Source organism: Trachypithecus francoisi, unplaced genomic scaffold (genome assembly GCF_009764315.1).
Source record: "Trachypithecus francoisi isolate TF-2019V2 unplaced genomic scaffold, Tfra_2.0 Lachesis_group5, whole genome shotgun sequence".
NCBI classification, from domain to species: Eukaryota; Metazoa; Chordata; class Mammalia; order Primates; family Cercopithecidae; genus Trachypithecus; species Trachypithecus francoisi.
Genome location: NW_022681470.1, coordinates 82,783,724 through 82,803,195, shown reverse-complemented (window position 1 = coordinate 82,803,195; position 19,472 = coordinate 82,783,724). Strand labels below are relative to the sequence as shown.

At 37.7% G+C, this 19,472-nt stretch overlaps 1 protein-coding gene across 1 annotated transcript in view; it reads right to left on the bottom strand.

Moving 5' to 3' along the window:
* DNAH14 (dynein axonemal heavy chain 14) overlaps positions 1-19,472 on the bottom strand; it is a 604,313-nt gene that overhangs the window by 72,961 nt on the left and 511,880 nt on the right. The window contains exons 65-69 of the mRNA XM_033199195.1: positions 16,041-16,181; positions 14,095-14,310; positions 3,590-3,820; positions 2,910-3,031; positions 356-600 (exon numbers count right to left, since the gene is read on the bottom strand). Coding sequence (XP_033055086.1) covers positions 356-600; positions 2,910-3,031; positions 3,590-3,820; positions 14,095-14,310; positions 16,041-16,181 — 955 coding nt within the window. The remainder of the gene's footprint in view (positions 1-355; positions 601-2,909; positions 3,032-3,589; positions 3,821-14,094; positions 14,311-16,040; positions 16,182-19,472) is intronic.

Below are 19,472 nucleotides of genomic sequence, written 5' to 3'. Positions count from 1 at the left end.
CCCAATCATTCAGTCTCTGTAATCTAACTTGAGACCTATAACAGATATCTGTACTTCATTGAAGTACAGACATGGGGGGAACTAACTAGACTCTGTAAAATTTGTCTTACAACTTATACCAGTTACAGGGTGGCAAATGTTCTACAACACAATGAGCTAAAGCAAAAGTGGAACTGAGGAACATCAAAATTCACAATGTTTAAGTTTAGAAATGGGGTGATTCACCTACCTTTATCAGTTATCTGGTGGAAATGGAGATTTGGTATTTTTGGCTCAAATTCAAAATTTGGTTCTCATAACTTTTTATTCTATCCATTGCAAAGATCTCTTACTATCACTAAATATCTTGACTTACCCTGTGCTTTCTGCAGTAAATTTAATGTTTTTTCCTCTAGTTCTTCAAGAGTTACGGCATCAAGGGAAATACTCTCCAGTAACTTGGAACGCTGATCTTCTAAATGAGGAACTTCATGAGTTACCACAGTAGACAAGAGTTGATCTTGCAAACCTTGGAATGTTACGGTGAAGTTGATCATAGTAACAAAGTTATAAACTGATGGAAGAAAATGGGGGTTGTCTATTTCTGTAGATAAGTATAACCTAAACATGAGAAAGGCACCAGTTATTCAAAGAACACATAGAAGAAAAAAATGAACAATTTATTTAAAAATACATAAAGCATTTTTCCTGGAAGTACACAAGATTTTTAGTGTTTTTCAGTTTTGTATACAAAGTACACTTTCAATGTATACTATATGAATACATTTACATTGAAGTCTTAAAAAAATACAACAACAGACTGTGTACATACTATGTTTAGTTTACACATAAGGACAGAGTACAGAAAATGTTAAACAGTAGAAGTTTTGACTTGCCACTAGATCATTGTGAAAACCATGGTTTTTACCCTTAGTGAGTTGAGAAGCCAATGGAGGGATTGGAGGGGTGACAAGGTCTTTTTAAATCAGACTTCTCTAGCAGCTATCATTTTTTTTTTTAAAAAATTTCAATAGCTTTAGGGGTAAAGCTACATAGATGAATTGTATGGTGGTGAAGTCTGAAATTTCGGTGCACCCATCACCTGAGCAGTGTACATTGTACCTAAGATGTAGCAGCCATCTTGAGAATAGCCTGGGAGGAGAGGCAGAGGAGCAAGAGGGAAGCTGGGAGACTGGGTAACATGTGAGAAATAATGGTGGTGTGGAGCAGGGTGGTGTCAGTGGCAGTCATAGTGAAGAGTGGGCAGATTAATAAAGCAGAGGCAATTCTTCATTCCACTTTATGAAGAGTGAAATTGAAGCTTAATGGTATTAAATAAATTGCCCATATCACATGGCCAGAAAGTGACAGAGTGAGGTCCATCACTGAAGCCTGCCCTCTACAACAGTGCCCTCCAGCACCTTCTCAACACACATTCCTAACATGGGGACCGGGTTATCTACTCAGGAAAATTAGCATTTTTAGCACTGTTACTTCATTAGCATTTTTAGCGCTGTTACTTAATCAAACAAATTATATCCAGCAAGAAAAAAGAATGAGTTAATGCAGTGTTTTCCAAAGTGTAGTCTATACAACACTATTTTCTGGAGAGGGTTTGGTGAATAAAGGGGTTTTAAGTCCTATAGGACTGTTACCTTTAGCATACTTTAAGAAGCCCTGGGATCTCTTTTTTGAGTGACACCTATTACAGCATGGATATGTTTTGAGGAGCATACTTTGGAAACTGTTTTATTAACAGAAGAGAGAATTATTATTATCATTATTATTATTTCAGACAGAGTTTCGCTCTTGTTGCCCAGGCTGGAGTGCAATGGTGCGATCTTGGCTCCCAGGTGCAACCTTCGCCTCCCAGGTTAAAGCGATTCTCCTGCCTCAGACTCCCAAGTAGCTGGGATTACAGGCATGCTCCACCACACCTAAGTAATTTTTTTTTTTTTTGTATTTAGTAGAGACAGGGGTTTCACCATGTTGGTCAGGCTGGTCTTGAACTCCTGACCTCAGGTGATCCACCTGCCTCAGCTTCCCAAAGTGCTGGGATTACAGGTGTGCACCACCACGCCCGGCCACAGAAGACAGAATTCTAAGGACTAATAATTTCATGAGAGACTACAGCCCTGCACAGGGGAGAGGACAAACTGACCAACAGGTTTGAGTCAGCACCGCTTGGTAAGGAGTCAGTACGTCAGAATTCCTGGGAATAAGTTAAAAGCACCAGGCTAATGATGGCTAAAGTCTTCTACTTTCCTTTGCCAATTACTTGCTTACCCAGTAAGGCTCTTATTATAAATGGCCTTTCCTGTGGCTTTGCCTACAAGGAGAGAATGCCCATGAACAATTCAAACATCTTATTTCTTGGGAGTCACATTTTTATGGTAATCAAATCTATGTAACAGTGCTGTGTGAAATTGGCTAGTGCGAGTCCATTTCCTGGAGTCCCTTTACTGCTGGGAACATGGATATAATGCTTTTTACCTTCCTAGGCAAAAATCTCTTTTTGCTCTAGATATTAAATATAGATTTTGTGTGTGTGTGTGTGTTTAAAAGGCAGAAACTTTTCTCGCCCAAATAAAATGTTAGGCAAACAGAACAAATAGAGCTTCTCCAGATGAAGCAGAGCCAGGCTTCTTGCTTGCTCCTCTCTGCACAGCTTCTGAAGACTCCTCATAAAACCCACAGGTTTCATCATACACAGTTTGAAAAGTGTTGTTTTGGAGTGACTTGATACAAATCGGTTATCTTTTCTGTGTACTGATGAATACTTCTGTCAACACAAAAACAAACAGAATATTCCAAAGACAATCTTACTTTTTCCTCCATGTAGAAGCTTAACAGGACTGAATACAAGGCAGTCAATATTATTTATCTTAAAAAGCATACACATTTGACTCAATTTAGCTGTGGCACATTACCTAAAATTTGAATTGTATTCGATCTCAGCGTCACCAACCCTTATGAAATAGTGTCCTTTTTTCTGATAGATATCCTTTTTCAGAATTGCCTTTAAGCCTGGAGCTAATGTCTCAAGGAGATTCTGAAAAACCCAATAGACAAAAATAAGAAAAATCATCTTAAAACAAATTGGTTGAAAAAAAAAAAGCAGCATTAAAACATTTAAATGTTGAGTTAGAAAGAATGAATAAGACCTAGTATTTCATGGCACAACAGGGTGACTATAGTCAATAATAATTTACTTGTACATTTAAAAATAACTAAGAGTATAATTGGATTGTTTGTAACAAAAGATAATGCTCAAGGGAATGGATACCCCTTTCTGCATGATGTGATTACACATTGTATGCCTGTTTCAAAAACATCTCGTATACCCCATAACTATATACACCTACTATGTACCGACAAAAATTAAAATTAAAAAATTTGTTTTATTAAATATCTGGACTCCAGTGAAAGACAGCTGTAAGAGAACTGAGCATTGAAAACTCACTCTCTGTCTCTAAGTATATATGTGTGTATGTCTGTTATTATTGTTCCCCTGACAGTTATGTGTCACTGAAAACTTTTAGCCTTTATGCTCAGTGCATACAACATATGTATCAGCTGCAAGAGAAATTAGGCCATACTGCCCACTTACCTGCAGGAGGACACTCCCTCCTGTCTTCATAGCATTTTCAATTTTTTTGATGTAATTGCTGTCTTCAATGGAGAGCTTCTGCAGCCTGGATCCTTCCATCTGACGGATCCAGTTGTAAGCTTGCTTATGTGGGTCAATCAGCAGTGGCCACTGCTGGCCATTCTTGATCAAGATGGCATTCTCTACTGAATACTGACCATGAGGTAGTCCCTGATTATGCCATCGGCTGATCTGCAATGAAATCATTAGTACTTTCACTATTTTGTAAATGTCTTCACATCTTTAGTATCCTACAGGGTACTAAAAGATTCTATAGAATCACTGCCTTTAGAAAAAGAGATAATGTTTAAAAATGCTATGGAAATGAACAGTTTAAAGAAACAGATATGAAATTTTTGGGAAGGTGAGTAATTATGCACTAAATTACATTTTTGTGTTCAACAATAAGGACATTATAATGCCCATCACAACAAAGATGCAATGGGGGACACAAAGGAAATAAGATACAGCACCTGCTTCTAAGGCTCTTAGACTCTAATGCATATATGAAATATGCAATAATACAGAATTATACAAATATAATAACAGCTACTCTATTTTGCACCTACCAACTGCCAACCACATATACATATATACTAGGTAGTGAAATTACTATAATAACCCTTATTTCTAAGATGGAGGAACTGAGGCTAAAAGATGTTAGATACTTGCCTAAGGTTATACTGTCAGAATAAGAAGCAGAGCTACCATTTGACTCAGAAGCTGACTTCAAGCCTGATAAGCTTTGACTCTTTACATGGCCTCTCTTTTCCTGCCACTCCAATTTCATGGCAGTATCAGCAGGTTGGGAGAAAAAGGCCAAGAAGCCTATGGAGGTAAGAGTAGAAACAGGACACCAAGCAAACCCTCCAGCAAAAGGTAGCAGGGATCTCCCCAGGAGAAGCCAAACATACTTTTTAGTTTGGGAACAGAGGAAAGTTTTTTCATTTATGCCTGTGAAGAACTGCATGCTCTCAAATTCTATGTAAAAGGAAATAGGACAGATGATGAAGAATCCTGAAAAATACAAGTATTGCTATTGATTGGAGTGTAGATTGCATCTGAATACAGGCAAAGAAGACAGGAGTAAACATGGTTGTGGTGAGAGAAACATGCCCTGAGCCCAATAGCAAAGAAGAGTTTCTATTTTCAAAAATGAACCATTCTCCTGACTTCTGTGCTTTTCTTTATTATTTTACCTACATATGTATTCCTAAACACGATAGTTTAGTTTTGCTTATTTTTGAACTGTAGATAAGTGAAATCTCCCATCTTTTTCTGTGTCTGGCTTTAATTCCTGTTGTGTTGCTTGAGGTCTCTCTACATATATACATATATATATGTAGTCTTATACATATATGTATATGTGTATATATGTATGTATATATGTATATATATATATGGGATTACACTGAATCTATAGGTCAGTCTAGTAACTTTAGAATATTGAGTTTTCCAATTCATGAACTTGGTATAACTCTTCATTTATTTAAGTTTCTTAAAATGCATCTCAGTATTTTATAGTTTTCTTTCTATAAATTTTTCACATTTTTGAGATTCATTCTGATGTGCAAAAGATGTGTTTTAGATACCATTTTAGGTCATTGGTATCTAAAAACATTGTACACTACTGTTGCTGAAGAGAAATGCAATTTGACTTTGTTAATTTCAGAAAGTTTGCTAAATGTTTATTAATTCTCATGATATATCTATAGGTTCTCTTGGATTTTATAAGTACATAATATATCACCTCCAAAAATTTATGTTTTTATTCAATGCTAATATCTTTTTTCCCCTTGCCTTACTTCACTGCCCAGACTCTCCAGTAAACTCAAGAGGAGATAGTGAACATCCCTTTGTCATCTTCCCAATCTCAAAAGAAAATCTTTCACCAGTGTATCATTTTAAAGTTTCTGATTTCAATTTTGTTCTGCAGTTATCTTAGGAGTATATTTCCTAATTTCAAAAATATGGGGATTTTCAAAGTATCTTTTAATTATTGACTTCTAGCTTAACTACACTTTGATCAGATGCCATATTCTGTAGGAGTTCAGTCCTCTGACGTTTGGTCAAACTTGATTTGTGGCCTGTTATATGGTCAATTTTGGCAGTTCTATATGTGTTTGCATATAATGTGTCAGCTGCAGGTATAGGCTACGGTGCTCTATATATTCCCATTCAGTCCATTTGTTGATCATGTTGTTCAAAGCTTCTCTATTCTTACCGATTTTGTGTGCTTTTTCTGAGTTACAGAAAGAAGGGTATTAAAATCCTTCACTATGATTGTAGATTTGTCTATTTTTTCCCTATAGTTCTTTTAATATTTGCTTTATATTATTTGAGATCATGTTATTAGATACAAATTTAGAATTGTTAACATTTGCTTGGAGAATTAAATAAATTCCTATTGTAAAGAGAGCTTAAGTCTAGTAATCCTTTTATGCCTTTTTATTTATTTATTTATTTATTTATTATACTTTAAGTTCTAGGGTACATGTACATAACGTGCAGGTTACATATGTATACTTATGCCATGTTGGTGTGCTGCACCCATCAACTCGTCAGCACCCATCAATTCATCATTTATATCATGTATAACTCCCCAATGCAATCCCTCCCTCCTCCCCCCTCCCCATGATAGGCCCCAGTGTGTGATGTTCCCCTTCCCGAGTCCAAGTGATCTCATTGTTCAGTTCCCACCTATGAGTGAGAACATGCGGTGTTTGGTTTTCTCTTCTTGTGATAGTTTGCTAAGAATGATGGTTTCCAGCTGCATCCATGTCCCTACAAAGGACGCAAACTCATCCTATTTTATGGCTGCATAGTATTCCATGGTGTATATGTGCCATATTTTCTTAATCCAGTCTGTCACAGATGGACATTAGAGTTGATTCCAAGTCTTTGCTATTGTGAATAGTGCCACAATAAACATACGTGTGCATGTGTCTTTGTAGTAGAGTAATTTATAATCCTTTGGGTATATACCCAGTAGTGGGATGGCTGGGTCATATGGTACATCTAGTTCTAGATCCTTGAGGAATTGCCATACTGTTTTCCATAATGGTTGAACTAGTTTACAATCCCACCAACAGTGTAAAAGTGTTCCTATTTCTCCACATCCTCTCCAGCACCTGTTGTTGCCTGACATTTAAATGATTGCCATTCTAACTGGTGTGAGATGGTATCTCATTGTGGTTTTGATTTGCATTTCTCTGATGACCAGTGATGATGAGCATTTTTTCATGTGTCTGTTGGCTGTATGGATGACTTCTTTTGAGAAATGTCTGTTCATATCCTTTCCCCAATTTTTGATGGGGTTGTTTGTTTTTTTCTTGTAAATTTGTTTGAGTTCTTTGTAGATTCTGGATATTAGCCCTTTGTCAGATGAGTAGGTTGCAAAAATTTTCTCCCATTCTGTAGGTTGCCTGTTCACTCTGATGGTAGTTTCTTTTGCTGTGCAAAAGCTCTTTAGTTTAATTAGATCCCATGTGTCAATTTTTGCTTTTGCTGCCGTTGCTTTTGGTGTTTGAGACATGAAGTCCTTGCCCATGCCTATGTCCTGAATGGTACTACCTAGATTTTCTTCTAGGGTTTTTATGGTATTAGGTCTAACATTTAAGTCTCTAATCCATCTTGAATTATTTTCGTATAAGGGGTAAGGAAAGGATCCAGTTTCAGCTTTCTACTTATGGCTAGCCAATTTTCCCAGCACAATTTATTAAATAGGGAGTCCTTTCCCCATTTCTTGTTTCTCTCAGGGCTGTCAAAGGTCAGATGGCTGTAGATGTGTGGTATTATTTCTGAGGACTCTGTTCTGTTCCATTGATCTATATCTCTGTTTTGGTACCAGTACCATGCTGTTTTGGTTACTGTAGCCTTGTAGTATAGTTTGAAGTCAGGTAGCATGACGCCTCCAGCTTTGTCCTTTTGACTTAGGATTGTCTTGGCAATGCGGGCTCTTTTTTGGTTCCATATGAGCTTTAAAGCAGTTTTTTCCAATTCTGTGAAGAAAGTCATTAGTAGCTTGATGGGGATGGCATTGAATCTATAAATCACCTTGGGCAGTATGGCCATTTTCATGATATTGATTCTTCCTATCCATGAGCATGGTATGTTCTTCCATTTGTTTGTGTCCTCTTTGATTTCACTGAGCAGTGGTTTGTAGTTCTCCTTGAAGAGGTCCTTGACATCCCTTGTAAGCTGGATTCCTAGGTATTTTATTCTCTTTGAAGCAATTGTGAAAGGAAGTTCATTCCTGATCTGGCTCTCTGCTTGTCTGTTACTGGTGTATAAGAATGCTTGTGATTTTTGCACATTAATTTTTTATCCTGAGACTTTGCTGAAGTTGCTTATCAGCTTAAGGAGATTTTGGGCTGAGACGATGGGGTTTTCTAAATATACCATCATGTCATCTGCAAACAGGGACAATTTGACTTCTTCTTTTCCTAACTGGATACCCTTGATTTCTTTCTCTTGCCTGATTGCCCTAGCCAGAACTTCCAACACTATGTTGAATAGGAGTGGTGAGAGAGGGCATCCCTGTCTTGTGCCAGTTTTCAAAGGGAATTTTTCCAGTTTTTGCCCATTCAGTATGATATTAGCTGTGGGTTTGTCATAAATAGCTCTTATTATTTTGAGGTACGTTCCATCAATACCGAATTTATTGAGCGTTTTTAGCATAAAGGGCTGTTGAATTTTGTCAAAAGCCTTTTCTGCATCTATTGAGATAATCATGTGGTTCTTGTCTTTGGTTCTGTTTATATGCTGGATTACGTTTATTGATTTGCGAATGTTGAACCAGCCTTGCATCCCAGGGATGAAGCCCACTTGATCATGGTGGATAAGCTTTTTGATGTGCTGCTGAATCCGGTTTGCCAGTATTTTATTGAGAATTTTTGCATCGATGTTCATCAGGGATATTGGTCTAAAATTTTCTTTTTTTGTTGTGTCTCTGCCAGGCTTTGGTATCAGGATGTTGTTGGCCTCATAAAATGAGTTCGGGAGGATTCCCTCTTTTTCTATTGATTGGAATAGTTTCAGAAGGAATGGTACCAGCTCCTCCTTGTACCTCTGGTAGAATTCAGCTGTGAATCCATCTGGCCCTGGACTTTTTTTCGTGGGTAGGCTATGAATTGTTGCCTCAATTTCAGAGCCGGCTATTGGTCTATTCAGGGATTCAACTTCTTTCTGGTTTAGTCTTGGGAGAGTGTAAGTGTCCAGGAAATTATCCATTTCTTCTAGATTTTCTAGTTGATTTGCGTAGAGGCGTTTATAGTATTCTCTGATGGTTGTTTGTATTTCTGTGGGGTCGTTGGTGATATCCCCTTTATCATTTTTTATTGTGTCTATTTGATTCCTCTCTCTTTTCTTCTTTATTAGTCTAGCTAGCGGTCTGTCAATTTTGTTGATCTTTTCAAAAAACCAACTCATGGATTCATTGATTTTTTGGAGGGTTTTTGTGTCTCTATCTCCTTCAGTTCTGCTCTGATCTTAGTTATTTCTTGCCTTCTGCTAGCTTTTGAATGTGTTTGCTCTTGCCTCTCTAGTTCTTTTAATTGTGATGTTAGAGTGTCCATTTTAGATCTTTCCTGCTTTCTCTTGTGGGCATTTAGTGCTATAAATTTCCCTCTCCACACTGCTTTAAATGTGTCCCAGAGATTCTGGTATGTTGTATCTTTGTTCTTATTGGTTTCAAAGAACATCTTTATTTCTGCTTTCATTTCGTTATGTACCCAGTAGTCATTCAGGAGCAGGTTGTTCAGTTTCCATGTAGTTGAGCGGTTTTGATTGAGTTTCATAGTCCTGAGTTCTAGTTTGATTGCACTGTAGTCTGAGAGACAGTTTGTTATAATTTCTGTTCTTGTACATTTGCTGAGGAGTGCTTTACTTCCAATTATGTGGTCAGTTTTGGAATAAGTGTGATGTGGTGCTGAGAAGAATGTATATTCTGTTGATTTGGGGTGGAGAGTTCTATAGATGTCTATTAGGTCCGCTTGGTGCAGAGAGGAGTTCAATTCCTGGATATCCTTGTTAACTTTCTGTCTCGTTGATCTGTCTAATGTTGACAGTGGAGTGTTGAAGTCTCCCATTATTATTGTATGGGAGTCTAAGTCTCTTTGTAGGTCTCTAAGGACTTGCTTTATGAATCTGGGTGCTCCTGTATTGGGTGCATATATATTTAGGAGAGTTAGCTCTTCATGTTGAGTTGATCCCTTTACCCATTATGTAATGGCCTTCTTTGTCTCTTTTGATCTTTGATGGCTTAAAGTCTGTTTTATCAGAGACTAGGATTGCAATCCCTGCTTTTTTTTGTTCTCCATTTGCTTGGGAGATCTTCCTCCATCCCTTTATTTTGAGCCTATGTATGTCTCTGCATGTGAGATGGGTCTCCTGAATACAGCAGACTGATGGGTCTTGACTCTTATCCAGTTTGCCAGTCTGTGTCTTTTAATTGGAGCATTTAGTCCATTACATTTAAGGTTCATATTGTTATGTGTGAACTTGATCCTGTCATTATGATATTAACTGGTTATTTTGCTCGTTAGTTGATGCAGTTTCTTCCTACCCTCGATGGTCTTTACATTTTGGCATGTTTTTGCAATGGCTGGTACCGGTTGTTCCTTTTCATGTTTAGGGCTTCCTTCAGGGTCTCTTGTAAGGCAGGCCTGGTGGTGACAAAATCTCTAAGCATTTGCTTATCTGTAAAGGATTTTATTTCTCCTTCACCAATGAAACTTAGTTTGGCTGGATATGAAATTCTGGGTTGAAAATTCTTTTCTTTAAGAACGTTGAATATTGGCCCCCACTCTCTTCTGGCTTGGAGAGTTTCTGCCGAGAGATCTGCTGTTAGTCTGATGGGCTTCCCTTTGTGGGTAACCCGACCTTTCTCTCTGGCTGCCCTTAAGATTTTTTCCTTCATTTCAACTTTGGTGAATCCGGCAATTATGTGTCTTGGAGTTGCTCTTCTGGAGGAGTATCTTTGTGGCGTTCTCTGTATTTCCTGAATTTGAATGTTGGCCTGCCCTACTAGGTTGGGGAAGTTCTCCTGGATGATATCCTGGAGAGTGTTTTCCAACTTGGTTCCATTTTCCCCCTCACTTTCAGGCACCCCAATCAGACGTAGATTTGGTCTTTTTACATAATCCCATACTTCTTGCAGGCTTTGTTCATTTCTTTTTCTTCTTTTTTCTTTTGGTTTCTCTTCTCGCTTCATTTCATTCATTTGATCCTCAATCGCTGATACTCTTTCTTCCAGTTGATCGAGTCGGTTACTGAAGCTTGTGCATTTGTCCCATATTTCTCGTGCCATGGTTTTCATCTCTGTCATTTCGTTTATGATCTTCTCTGCATTAATTAGTCTAGTTGTCAATTCTTCCACTCTTTTTTCAAGATTTTTAGTTTCTTTGCGCTGGGTACGTAATTCCTCCTTTAGCTCTGAGAGGTTTGATGGACTGAAGCCTTCTTCTCTCATCTTGTCTAAGTCATTCTCTGACCAGCTTTGATCCGTTGCTGGCGATGGGCTGCGCTCCTTTGCATGGGGAGATGTGCTCTTATTTTTCGAATTTCCAGTTTTTCTGCCCTGCTTCTTCCCCATCTTTGTGGTTTTATCTGTCTCTGGTCTTTGATGATGGTGACGTACTGATGGGGTTTTGGTATAGGGTCCTTCCTGTTTGATCGTTTTCCGTCTGACAGTCAGAAGGACTGTCTGTTGGTCTGTTGGAGATCGCTTGAGGTCCACTCCAGACCCTGTTTGCCTGGGTATCAGCAGCAGAGGTTGCCGAAGATAGAATATTGCTGAACAGCGAGTGTACCTGTCTGATTCTTCCTTCAGAAGTTTCCTCTCAGGGGTGACTCCACCCTGTGAGGTGTGGGGTGTCAGACTGCCCCTAGTGGGGGATGTCTCCCAGCTAGGCTACTCAGGGGTCAGGGACCCACCTGAGCAGGCGGTCTGTCCGTTCTCAGATCTCAACCTCCGCGTTGGGAGATCCACGGCTCTCCCCAAAGCTGTCAGACAGAGTCGTTCGCATCTGCACCAGCCCCCACTGCTTCCCCTATTGGACTTCAGCTGTGCGCTGTCTCCAGAGGTGGAAACTACAGAGACAGGCAGGCTTCCTTGAGCTGCTGTGAGCTCCACCCAGTTCGAGCTTCCCAGCGGCTTTGTTTACCTACTTAAGCCTCAGCAATGGCGGGCACCCCTCCCCCAGCCTCGCTGCTGCCTTGCGGATAGATCACCGCAGACTGCTGTGTTAGCAGTGAGGGAGGCTCCGTGGGTGTGGGCCCCTCCCGGCCAGGTGTGGGATATATTCTCCTGGTGTGCCTGTTTCCTTAAAGCGCAGTATTGGGGTGGGAGTTACCCGATTTTCCAGGTGTTGTGTGTCTCAGTTCCCCGGCTAGGAAAACTGATTTCCTTCCCCCTTGCGCTTCCAGGTGAGGCGATGCCTCGCCCTGCTTCAGCTCTCGCTGGTCAGGCTGCAGCAGCTGACCAACACCGATTGTCCGGCACTCCCTAGTGAGATGACCCCAGTACCTCAGTTGAAAATGCAGAAATCACCGGTCTTCTGTGTCGCTCGCGCTGGGAGTTGGAGACTGGAGCTGTTCCTATTCGGCCATCTTGCTCCGCCCCCCCCTTTTATGCCTTAATTTCTATTTTGTCCTTTTGTTTTTGTAATCTATGGTAAATTCTTTCCCATTTCTGACTCTCAACTTTATGTTTTAGATATGTCTTTTATAAATAACGTATGTTTTATTTTATAAATAATGTATGTTTTCTATTTTGTGTTTTGGTTTATACTGTTATATAGTCTTATAACTTTATATATGAGGATTGCTTGAGGTCTCTCTACATATATACATATATAGTCATATACATATAAGTATGAATATATATGTATGTATATATCTATGTATACATATAGGTATACGTATATATGTATTTACACACATAACACATGCATGCATGTACATATGTACATATGTGTATATATGTATATACATTATGTATGTATAGTATATATGTATAGTCATAACTTTATGAGGATTTCTTGAGGTCTCTCTACATATATAGTATACACATATGCTATATGTATACATATATATAATATATATACACACACCCACACACATATATGTAGAGAGAGAGAGACAGAGACTTGGCCTGTCTCCCATGCTGGAGTGCAATGGCATGATCATGCCTCACTGCAGCCTTGACCTCCTGGACTCAAGTGATCCTTCCACCTCAGCCTCCTAAGTAGTTAGGACTATAGGCATGTGCCACCATTGTGCACGTGCAGTCATTGCAATGATTGTGATCTATCATTACAATTACTACTGCTGTTCTCAAGCTGTGGCTGTACAAAAGTTAATAATGGATAATATTGAAAAATAAACTGTTTTCTGAGAGGAAAATTAATCTTATTCTTGGGTTTGCTAATAGTGTCATATTTGCTAAGACAGATAAAATCCTTTGTGTAACAAAGCAAGACAATTGCTTTTTCTTTTAGAGACAGGGTCTTCTCTCAGTAGCCTAGGCTGGAATGCAAGGGCACCATCATAGCTCACTGCAGCCTTGATCTCTTGGGCTCATGTGATCCTCCCACCTCAGCCTTCCAAGTGGCTTAGGCTTAGGATGACAGGCATGTGGCACCATGCTCAGTAATTTTTTTTTTTTTTTAGACAGGGTCTTGCTACATTGCCCAGGTTGGCTATTTTTTTATTTTTTTGTAGAGACAGGCTGGTCTTGAATTCCTAGGCTCAAGAGTTCCTCCTATCTGGGCATCTCAAAGTTCTGGCATTACAGGCATGAGCCACCGCACCTGGCCACAATCTTAGACTTGTTACTGGAACATTTAGTCCATTTACACCTAATGTAATAACTCTTACATTTGAGTTTAAATTGGTTATTAGCATTATGAAAATGTGAAGACAGTATTTGTTTCTAAGATTTTGTAGGTTGCATGGTCAATTTAAGGGAAATTATCAGTGGGGATCCAATCTAAAATTACTCTCGGAGGATTAACAAAAGCTAGGTGCATTTCTCTTTTATCCTTTAAACATCAGCATAGGATTTACATAAACAGACAATAAGTATCTAAGTTAATAAATGTAGTTCCATATTTTTGGCTGTGTCTAAGAACACTCCCTGTGGTTCAATAAGTTCAATTGTATTAAATGAAAGAGGTTTCAGAGAGAGAAACTGCCTATATTCATTGAGACAGGGTAATAGGATTACGGTGGGAAAAGGGATATTTTGTGACTTTTGCTCAGTATGAGAAACAGGAGAGATACAACTTATTGAGGCATTAGGGCTATAAAAAAAAAAAAAAAAGACCTGAAACAAACTATTAACAAAATATTTTCATTTATCAAAATAATTTTGGGACAACATCCAAGCCCAAAACTACACATACAGCTAAAACCCAAATCAACAATAATAGCCACTTAACTGGATAATAGAAATATGTTATTACCTCATATTTTTGTGCCATAACTTTAATTAAAGAGAAGTTGAAAGACAAAGAAATGCCATTTTCAATGCAGAAAGTCTCCCATTTATTCACAATCAACTGGCGAAATTCTGGTGTTAAAATTCCACTGTATACAATGCATGCTGCTGAAAGCAGTATGTCACCCAAAATTCCTTCTAATTTGTTATCTATTTGGTTGATCGTTTCTTGCCATCGAGTCTAAATATTAAAATGGAAATGAGTTATTCTATATAAAATAGAATATATAAAATATCATTCTATGTGATAATATTATCATAAGGTATTTTAAAATTAATGATCTCCAAGTTGGATCTGTCATTGCAATTACTACTGCCGTTCTCAAGCTGTGGCTGTATCAAAGTTAACAGTGGATAATATTGAAAAATAAACTGTTTTCTGAGGAAAAAATTAGTCTTATTCTTGAGTTTGCTAATAGTGTCATATTTGCTAAGGTAGATACACAGTCATTTAAAATCCTTTGTGTAATAAAACAGGACAATTTTTTTTTTTCTTTTAGAGACAAGGTCTTCTCTTAGTAGCCTAGGCTGGACAGCCTTGACCTCTTGGGCTCATGTGATCCTCCTCCCACCTCAGCCTTCTGAGTGGCTTAGGATGACAGGCATGTGCCACCATGCCAGTTATTTATTTATTTATTTTTTTGTAGAGACAGGGTCTTGCTACATTGCCCAGGTTGGTCTTAAACTCTTGATCTCAAGCAATCCTCCAGCCTTGGCCTCCCAAAGAGCTGGGATTACAGACATGAGCCACCATGACCAGCCAAAGCAGGACAGTTTATAAAGTATCAATTTATTATAATATACTATTAATAGTATTCAACAACAACAATAATAATAACAACAACAACCCATATTTACTGAATCTTTACTTATCTGCCAGGCATTTTACTTTGAAAACTTCATTTGACACCGCATTTGAAGTTGAGTTTAGAGAAGTTAAACAACTTGGTCAAGATCACTAAGCTTCTAAGGGGTGTAGCTGGGCTCTGAACCCATATTCTCTGGCTGTATATGGCCTCTTTGATCATGCATGTGCTTGACTGGTCGATAAATAAAGCATGTTAAGCAAGAGCCCTCTTTTCTGGTGCTCACCATCTGGGACATGCTGATGTTCCACTGCCTCTCAGTCTATACACTTGACTCTCAGGGACATCCATCTGCTTCTGAGAGCTATCATCTCCCTTTGATTGGTCTGTTTTCATAAAATCCTTCCTCTTGACCTTCTATGATATGTATTTATTTAAAAAATTAAACTAAATTAAAATTATCTTGAGAATTTTATAGCATCCATCCTTTGAGATAGCTGAGGTGTAACTAAACTGAGATTCTAGTTGGCTTACTAGAGATTCAACCATAGAGAAGCCAGATGAACCAGAGGAGAAGTAAAAAGATGAGCTAAAAGGGTTCAGAAGGCTGACAAAACAAAAGAAAATCTTCTTTTTCGGCTGCTCTACCTATGGAGTAACCATTCTTTATTCCTTTACTTTCTTAATAAACCTACTTTCACTTAAAAAAAAAAGAGAGTATTTTCTTTTTCTTTCCTAATGATATCTTCTCCTTTGTGGTTCCACCATGTTTTATATGTTCAGCTTGGGTTGTCGCAGTGCTGGAAAAGGAAAACTAATGACATTTTCATTGAAAGGTTTACTTTGGGCCTCATCAGACAAAAGTGTGCTGATGTCTTCAGAACAGGAAATAATGTCAGATACTTGTAGTCTGTTACTTCTGTTTTGAGACGACTCAAACAGGATTTCTTTATGTGAATAGGATGTCTACTGATCCCAATAAGAAACTGGATAGTAAGATAGCTTTAGAAGGTATATGATACAGCCTGCAGTGAAAATAACATCTTGGGGGTTGTTGGGCCCAGTAGAAATTATGGAGGAGATATAAGACCAAAGAAAGTCCTGCCTTCTCATCTTCCAGGACAGTTAGTAAGACTGACGCACACTGAAAGCGCCTGCTGGCCATTTTTTTCCGATTTGCTAATAGTTGTTTTTCAGCAACGGTATCTTTGTAAGCTGCCTGTAAAAACAGCAAATGTTCTTCAACCTGAAAGATAATTAATTCATTATTGAGAAAAATATCTTACTCTCATTTTGCTTCAAGACTTTGTCTGCCATTTATATAAATATTGTGTTACCATTTCATTTTCACATCCTGGAAAATCTTTCTGGAGGGATTATATTACCAATGAAAATGGACATTGTAGAAATGAAATGATTCATTGATATTGAAATTTGTTTATTTTTAAATGCCATCTTGCTTCTTTAATAGGCTTTTTTTTTTTTTTTTACAATCCTAGCATTTGTAGATTCATCAATCTCTGATTTATTTTTCACAAATAAAATTTTATATATTATTTAGATTCTTTTTCTAAGAAAATGGTTGAACTTTTTTTCACCTCAGATGTACTGAACAGACCAGGGGACCGAATGAATTTTTTAATTTAAGCTGTATGATGAATCAACTGTTAAATCATCTTTATAGTGTTAGTTGAAAATGTATTTTCATGAATAGCTGACAAAATAATTTTTTATTTTTATTTGTGGGTACATAGTAGGTATATATATATTTAGGGGGTACATGAGATGTTTTGATACAGGCATGCAATGTATAATCATCACATCATGGAGAAGGGGGTATCCATCCCCTCGAGTATTTATCCTTTGTGTTACAAACAATCCAATTATACTCTTTAAGTTATTTTAAGTGTACAATTAAATTATTATTGACTACAACCACCCTGTTGCTCTATCATGTACTAGGTCTTATTCATTCTCTCTATTTTTCGTATCCATTAACCATCCTTACCTCCCTCATACCTTCCCACTACTCTTCCCAGCCTCTGGTAATCATCTTTCTGCCCTCTATCTCCATGAGTTCAATGGTCTTGATTTTTAGAACTCACAAGTAAGTGAGAACATGCCATGTTTGTCTTTCTGCGCCTGGCTTATTTCACTTGCATAATGACCTCCAGTTCCACCAATGTTGTTGCAAATGACAAGATCTCATTCTTTTTAATGGTTGAATAATACCCCATTGTGTATAAGCACAATATTTTCATTATCCATTCATCTGTTGATGGACACTTAGGTTACTTCCAAATTTTGACTATTGTGAACAATGCTGCAACAAACATGGAAGTGCAGTTATCTCTTCAATATACTGAGTTCCTTTCTTTTGGGTATATACCTAGCAGTGGAATTGCTGGATCATATGGTAGCTCTATTTTTAGTTTTTTGAGGAACCTCCAAACTGTTCTCCATAGCGGTTGTCCTAATTTACGGTCCCACCAGCAGTGTATAAGGGTTCTCTTTTCTCCACATCCTTATCAGCATTTGGTTATTGCCTGTCTTTTGGATAAAAGACATTTTAATTAGGGTGAGATGATATCTCGTTGTAGTTTTATTTGCATTTCTCTGATGATCAGTGATATTGAGCACCTTTTTATATGCCTGTTTGCCATTGGTATGTCTTCTTTTGAGAAGTATCCATGCAAGCCTTTTACTCATATTCAAATTGGATTATTTGATTTTTTTCTGTAGAGATGTTTGAGCTCCTTATATATTCTGGTTTTTCATCCCTTGTCAGATGGGTAGTTTGCAAATAATTTCTCCTATTCTGTGGGCTGTCTCTTCACTTTGCTGAGTGTTTCCTTTACTGTGCAAAAGCTTTTTAACTCAATGTGATCCCATTAGCCTGTGTTTGCTTTGGTTACCTGTGCTTGTGGGGTGTTACTAAGAAATTTTTGCCCAGACCAATGTCCTGGAGATTTTCCCCAATGTTTTATCATAGAAGTTTCATAGTTTGAGATATTAGATTTAAATCTGTAATTCATTTTGATGTAATTTTTGTGTATGGTGAGAGATAGGGGTCTAGTTTCATTCTTCTGGATATAGATATCCAGCACCATTTATTGAAGAGATGGTTTTTTCCCCCAAAATAATTTTCTTAAATTATCACTTACCTTGATTGCACCACTGCTCAAAAGTGTTTGGTGAATTCTTATGGAAATAATGGATTAAGGACATAGTCCAGAGTTTTGGCTGTCAACCAATGCCTCCACAACCTGACCCCAACCTTCCTTCCCGATTTCATTTCCTTTATTACTCCTTTCCAATTATATTACCCTTTATCCAAATTGGTTTATTCCTTATCTCCCCAACATTCCTTAAGCTTCTTGTCTCTGGGACTTGGCTCACATCCTTTATACCTTGGTCCTTCCCTTAAAGGGGTATAAATCCTAGGCAAATATTCTGTAATATTCTGATCAACTTCCAGCTGTCATGAAGTCTCAACCTTGTCAAATCTACACTGATGTTTGTTTATAACAGTTGTTTGAGAAGTAATTTTAAGTTTCCTGATATCATCTCTCGGATTGTGGTCTTACAGTCTTACCTTTATGTTGAGGGTTTAGCATGGAGACTTGAACATGGTATGTACAACACAATTATAAAGACAAAATTGTGCTTATTATGATTTGTAATTTCTCTTTAAGATGCTATCCTGGTGAAAATATATACCTAATTTATATGTGTGTGTGTGTGTGTAATATATATATGTGCTACTTTTGGCATGTTTAATGATTTAGAATTTATTCCTGGCTCACCCATAACAATTATGGGTTGTTTGCGCTTTCATATGTTACGTTGTTTTTGTCTGCTTGCTCAATCACCCATTTCAATTCCTTTGAGAAAACTCCTCTCATGTTACTTACGACCCAGTGAGTTAAATATTAATGTATGGGGCCTATTGATTAACTTAAACATATGAAATGTTCTATTATATGATGAGCATTGCAGTCCCCAAAGGTAATGCTTTTGATGAATGCTTATGTGATTTAATAAGTTCTGGCATTGTTTTTTTCCCCAAAGTTCCTTAGATTTTCCCAAAATATTTTTTTATATTAGGATCCAGGCAAACAAAAGACCTATTTTTAAGTGGAAGGAAGTATGTACCTGAGTGAGGAGAAAATTTCCATGAAGGGCTTAAAACTGATGGAGGTAACTACTAAGCTAAGTTTTAAAATATTAAGTGTAAAAAATATACATTTTAAGTATATTGATTGGATTTTAATGAGTTCAAATACTAGAAACTTCTCATGAAGGCTGTGGTTGAGAGACGGAAAGTAATGTGGCTCTGGCTGGAATGTACAGTTTGTCTTTTTCTCCCTACCATTTAAAAATATTGTAATTAAAAACAAATGACAGTGTTATAAATACATTCTCCACTGGTCTTTTATTTCTGCTGAGAAATCTGCTGTTGTTCTGATGGAGGTTCCCTTACGTGTAACATGATGCTTTTGCTGTTTTTGGAATTTTCTCTTTGTCTTTGACTTTT